The sequence below is a fragment of the Verticillium alfalfae genome, genomic scaffold (genome assembly GCF_000150825.1).
Source record: "Verticillium alfalfae VaMs.102 supercont1.8 genomic scaffold, whole genome shotgun sequence".
In the NCBI taxonomy this organism is placed as follows: Eukaryota; Fungi; Ascomycota; class Sordariomycetes; order Glomerellales; family Plectosphaerellaceae; genus Verticillium; species Verticillium alfalfae.
The window spans coordinates 857138-863095 of NW_003315031.1; the positions used below are offsets into that span (position 1 = coordinate 857138).

General features: G+C 56.7%; 3 protein-coding genes across 3 annotated transcripts in view; all 3 read left to right on the forward strand.

Annotated features, from left to right (window-relative positions):
• Positions 1-158: 158 nt before the first annotated feature.
• Positions 159-2449, forward strand: VDBG_06688 (MAP kinase-activated protein kinase; the record flags this gene model as incomplete). The annotated part of the gene is made up of 2 exons (XM_003003080.1): positions 159-2241; positions 2295-2449. The coding sequence occupies 2 exons, from the start codon at positions 159-161 to the stop codon at positions 2447-2449; spliced, it is 2238 nt and encodes a 745-aa protein (XP_003003126.1).
• A 1062-nt stretch (positions 2450-3511) lies between these two features.
• VDBG_06689 (predicted protein) lies at positions 3512-5107 on the forward strand (the record flags this gene model as incomplete). Its single annotated transcript, XM_003003081.1, has 2 exons — positions 3512-4590; positions 4729-5107. The coding sequence occupies 2 exons, from the start codon at positions 3512-3514 to the stop codon at positions 5105-5107; spliced, it is 1458 nt and encodes a 485-aa protein (XP_003003127.1).
• Positions 5108-5757: 650 nt separating this feature from the next.
• Positions 5758-5958, forward strand: part of VDBG_06690 (zeta toxin family protein) — a gene marked incomplete at both ends in the record, with an annotated part of 1073 nt that continues 872 nt past the window's right edge. The window contains one exon of the mRNA XM_003003082.1: positions 5758-5907. Within this exon, the coding sequence (XP_003003128.1) occupies positions 5758-5907 (150 nt within the window). The remainder of the gene's footprint in view (positions 5908-5958) is intronic.

Here is a 5958-nt window from a genome sequence, read left to right on the forward strand (position 1 = left end):
TCAAATTCTTGCGAGAGAAGAACTATGTTCATCGGGACGTGAAGCCCCAGAACCTACTTCTTCTCCCATCACCACAGTACCGGGACACGGTTCCAAAGCACATTTTATCCGCGAGCCGAGATTCCATGATTCCTAACGCAGGGCTGGCATCGCTGCCGATGCTGAAACTCGCAGACTTCGGTTTCGCCCGCGTCCTCCCGTCGACATCCCTCGCCGACACCCTCTGCGGCTCACCGTTGTATATGGCGCCTGAAATTCTCCGCTATGAGCGCTACGATGCCAAGGCCGATCTCTGGTCGGTCGGAACGGTGCTCTACGAGATGATCACTGGCCGGCCTTCGTTCCGCGCCAGGAATCACGTCGAACTACTGAGGAAGATCGAGGCCGCTGAAGACAAGATCAAATACCCGAAGGATGCCAACGTGAGCAGAGATCTGGTGAAGCTCATCAGTAAGCTGCTCACTCGTAACCCCGTCGAGCGAATCAGGTTCGAAGATTTCTTCGCCGACCCTATCGTGGCTGGTGCCATTCCCGGCGTTGTTGAAGATGATATTCCGAAACCGCCTCAGGAGCAAAGGAATTCTATCGAAGCCCGTGCGAGCACCAAGCCTGAGAGCATGCCCCTGTCACGACAAGCATCCCTAAGGCGCCATGCTGAGGAGACTGGTCTGTCCCGCTCTCCCCGTGCAGGTCTCTCAGGGTCTCCGCAAACTGAGGGCTCGGGGTTGCCACGGGGATCCCGCCCGTCCGGCGAACGCCTTAGCAGCTCGCCCGGCCAAGACAGTGGTCAAGGTCTCGGAATCCGCCGGCCACCTCCACCGCAGCCATCAACCTCCGCACCGGCCAGGCCTCACAGGCCATCAAATGCATCTTACACCCGCCCATCAGCTCGCGGCTCCCCGTCGCCCACATCGTCATCCTTCGACAACGCTCATCGAGGCAAACTTCGACCTGTGACTGAGCGCAGCATGACGGAATCGGACAGAGCGGCGCAGGATGTCGCCTTTGAGCGTGACTATGTCTTGGTGGAAAAGAAACATGTTGAGGTGAATGCTTTCGCAGACGAAATGGCAGCCAACCCTCGACTCAACTTCTCGCCAAAATCTGGCCAGCAGATGGTCCGCCGCGCTACCCAGCAGGGCGCACCCACATCAACGACGGGCGCCGTTCGGGCCCAGACATCGCAAGCAGTCCAAATCGCGCAGGGCCGGGAGTTTCCCACTCATGAACGCCGTGGCTCCTACGAAAAGAGTTTTTCTGGTAGCCCCGGGTCCGCTACGCCAAGCTTTATCACGAAGGCCATCCAGGATGCCAGTGTGCGCCTATTTGGTTTCAAAGTGCCACATCACGTTCTGGGCAAGGGGCAGTCGCCACCACAAATCTACAGCGCATTTCCTGCCTACCCTACCACTCACGGTCCCGCTGGCCTTCTCGAGGATGGAAAACAGAGATTGCCTACAGATGAGGACGCCCGAGCCGTCAAGTATATCCAAGACTTGGCTCACCGCAGCGATTGCGTCTTTGGTTTTGGCGAAGTCAAATACAAACAACTCCTTCCTATCGCTCCGTCGACGGACACTGGGCTAGGTGGCCTCTCTGCTGATGAGGCTTCCGAGGACAACGGTCTGACGCTGGAGGCTGTCGTCGTGCTCTCCGAGGAGGCCTTGGTGCTCTACGTCAAGGCTTTGACGCTTTTGGCCAAGGCTATGGATGTGGCAAACGCTTGGTGGGTACAGAAATCGCGTTCGGAGTCGACCGTTGCTCTGGATCCTGCGAAGGAGAATCTTATTCTGCGAATGAACTCGACAGTTCAATGGGTTCGCGGGCGGTTCAATGAGGTTCTCGAAAAGACCGAAATTGTTCGTCTGAAACTCATCGAGGCCCAGAAGCAGCTGCCCGAGGACCACCCCAGCCATCCTAGGAACCAGGGCGAGAGTTGCTCCTTGTCTACTTCGGCGGGTACCGAGCAAGTCTACTTGACGCCTGGTATTAGTGCTGAGAAGCTCATGTACGATCGCGCTCTGGAGATGAGTAAGCGTGCTGCCATTGACGAAATTGCAAACGTTGATCTCGAGGGTTGCGTAATCTCTTACGTTACGGCTATTTACATGCTTGAGGCTGTGCTGGACAACGACGGTGAGACGACTAAGGCACGTTCTGCCAGCACCAGTAAGAACACTGTGTCCCAGGACGACGTCACCAGCGATCTGGATAGCGACGACCAGCAAGTGGTCAAGAAGAGTAAGCCAACCCATAGCAGGCTGGGCTCGTATTTGTACTGACCCTGTTTGCAGTGATTCACATGATATCTTCCCGCTTGGCCATGGTCAGGAAGAAGATGGCGGCTATCGCTGAGGCCTCGAGGTCTGAGCAGAGCCAGCAGCAGGCTTCAGGACGCAAGCGAAGTGGCGATGTCACCCCGCGAAGTGTTCCAACACATGCCTCCTAAGCGACGGAGGTTGGCGTTTTCTGTTATTTTTTCTCAAGATGATGTGACGACGAACAAATCGAAAAGCCTACGAACGACTTTCATATCCATTTCCTCCATCCCTGGATGATTCCTAGCATGGGCTCAGTGGAGGCCTCTTCAGCAAGCGAGGTTTGCTCAGGATAACAGGACATTTTCACCGGCGTTTTGGGCAAGAAAGCATCGCCCCGAATCTCTTTTCTTGCATTCTTGTGTTTTTATATTTGGGTACTGCCAGAGATTGGGCTGGCGTTGAACTGCATATTTGTTGCGTCGCTGGGTACGTAAGATGCTTCAGCTCAGGGTTTATAGCTGCCCGCGTAGCGAGGTGTTAGCGTACGTTGACGTGCTTGCATGCTGGAAACTAGGGTACACAGCACCCGTGGTTGGACGGTAGGCTTGGCTCTGCGATAGATGACCTCGCGACTTTGTTGCGTCTGAGCAGCGCTGTCATGAGCTCGGCATTCATGGGTCGCAGACTGAGGAGAGGACAATGATGGATATATGTTTGGTTTACGGAGGACAATCTGGAAGGGGTTCGTGGTTTGGTCCTTCGTGACGGTGTCGTAGAGAAGAAGGGGTCTCCGACGTAGATTGCCAATGAGAACTTTATCTCTGGGACATTTGCTTCGCGTGACCCGGGGCTGCCTGTGGCAGGTCTTTGTCCGCAGACAACGAACGGACCGGGCTGATACAGCGCACGACACCTAGGCCTCTGTGAGGACTTACACGTACCTACCTGATACAAGAAGAACAAAGCATCTCTGCAGGTCACAGCACGTTTCTTCGGGAATCATCCGGATGGATCATGGCAGACGTTGATTGAGGGGACAGGCATGATTACGACAATCACTCCTGGTTGTCATCGTCCAAGGTTCAAGTCTATATAACTCGTTGAACCAAGTTCTTTTGCGGTAGAATCCCCACCACAGCTACAGGTTGAAGCAAAATACACTGGCATATTCCGTGTTCACGACCAACCAACGCAGAAAAGACCCCATTGCGTACGCAGCGACGAGACGTGGGGCAGAGCCATAGTTCATCATGTCATCGCAGGCTGAGGAGCCCGTTCCGAGCCACGAGCCAGTGCACAAGGGCTCTGGCACACCGGGTCTCATGCATCGCGTACCTGCGGGCGAGAATGGCACAGATGGCAGGCGTGTCGTGAGACGCACGAGTACAGAGGCAACCCTGACGACCGAAAAGGGGACACGCCCCCTCGCGGCTTTGGAGCGCCGTCCTGGCGATGACCTGGCTCGTTCGACTGCCCGCTGGACGGGCGAAACACGTCAACCCCGCAAACCAGCAAGCTCGATCCAGGATGCGTCGTCGGCCAATCTTGTGGAAGATCCGGTCCCGAGAGTTCCCGCCTATGGAACCATGACGATCATGACAAGCACGGGCAACATGATCACGACGCCACGGATCCCGGGGTTCGGCTGCAGCCGGAACAGGACGGGCATGAGCATGGTCGAGCGCATCCTGCAGCAGCGAGCAACCAAGGCAGCGCAGGAGAAGGCACGGCAAAAGATGGCCGAGGAGGCCCATTTGCGGGAGGGGAGGCGGCGACGGGCAGAGGAGAAGAAGAGGCAGGCCGAGGAGAAGAAGGAGCGCGCGCGTCGGAGGAGGGAGCGCGAGGCGCGCGAGGCGCGGGGCCGGGTGTGGTACGGCGCCATGCTCGCGGAAATGGGGGCTCTGCTGGAGGACATCGACTGGGCGGTCGTGCTGAGGACAAGCAGGGCGTGGGTTGGCACGTCGAGAGGGCCGGGCCAAAGGTTGCGGGAGAAGCCGCCTCCTGAGGACCTGTACTGGGCGCGGTGTGCGATGGACATGGACAGGGCGACAATTGAGTCCATGGGCGACTATGGAGTCAGGCTGGTGGACATGGTGAGGCGGGTCGACAGACCGGACTGGCTGAAGGAGGAGACGGTGCGGCGCAACAGACTGAAACTGACGGCATTGCAGGAAAAGGGGGCCCAGGTCTGTGAGACGGTCGGCGAGGGGAGGCAGGCTGCTGACGAGGCGCAGTGGAAGCTCCAGGCGCTCGACGCGCTGGCTCAACCGCTGGCAGAGGGTCTCTGGTATGCAGCAACAAAGAGGATGCAAGAGACCGGGCGCGTGCAGTACGTTGACGGACTTCCTGTTGACCTAGAACCGACCAGGCGGATGGTCATGCCGACTTCACGGAAAAGCAGACGGAGCCTGACTCAGAAAGGCGTACCTTGCGCCCAGTGCGAGGCTGCGAAAATGACGGAATGCAGCCAAGATCGTTTCCTCCCCAGCAGTTCCAAGCTGGAACCCTGCTTGCGTTGTCAACGGATGGGCGAAACATGTGTCCAGATAGACCCTGGTTTGCGGGACGCTGATCGCGAGGGTTTGCCTAGGTGGACCAGATACGTGGCATCTGGCCACGACATTGGCAAAAAAGAAGCCCAGGCGAAAGCCGAAGAGCTTCTTGAGCCTCGGGGTAGGGCTTTCGTCAATGTTTGTGGTCTCATGGTTGATGCGGTCGACGTCAAGAGTTTCGCTCCAGCCATGGTATCAACTTTGCAGGTTGAGAGCCTCAAGGCCAGGCGCAATCACTCCATGCCTGGAACCCCGAGGCTCGACTCGCCCAGGCTACTGTCACCAAGCGAATAATCGAAAGCCGAGGGATTTCGTGGCAGAATGGCCAAGATTCGTTCAGATGAATATTGGGCTGAGAAGGCAGAAGCTGCGGGAGCGGGCGTAGCAGACTAGGGTGGCGGGACGCGAGGAGCAAGATGACGAGGACCGGCTCGTCTCACGAGTGGGAGAGTTGGGTTGCTGTCCGAGACTAATGCAAAACCTGGCCCAGAGTGTCAAGCGTTTATCGTTCAAAGGATTGGTCCGGATGAGACCTCACGAGGAAGCAGACTTATTGAAGCATGATGTCGCATCTCGGCGAGGGACCATTGGTTCGATCAGCTTAGCTAATCAAACTCTGGAATGACTTCATGTCCAATATCAACCTCCCTCGCACATGAACGTCGCAATTCAGAGGTAGGCTTTATGGTACAATTCCCTGGAGTCATTTGGGTGCATTCATGGCTATCAATACGACTTTCCCGACGTTCTGAGACTTGCAGCTGTGATAAAGCACTATAATCAAGATTGCGCCGAGCCAGATATCCCGCGATCCCCTCATTGCGAGACTGGTAGAGGAAAGGAGCACTAAGACATCCCAGAAGAAACACTTTCCGCTCTGAAGGACTGACATTTCAAACTCGACATCAAACGGCACCATTTGAATCTCCTGCAACGACAGCACCATGCCTCCCCCGCCAGATCTCACGTCGTACATCCTGTCAACCCAGACCTCGGACGACATCTTCAAGTCCCAGATCCTTCCAGCCGAGTTCCCCTTGTTGGTACCAGCACCACAAACGCAGGCCGGCCAACGACCCCTCGCAGTACTGATAGTAGGCCAAACCGGCGCCGGCAAAACCCGCTCGCCCCGGCCGTTCTCAAAG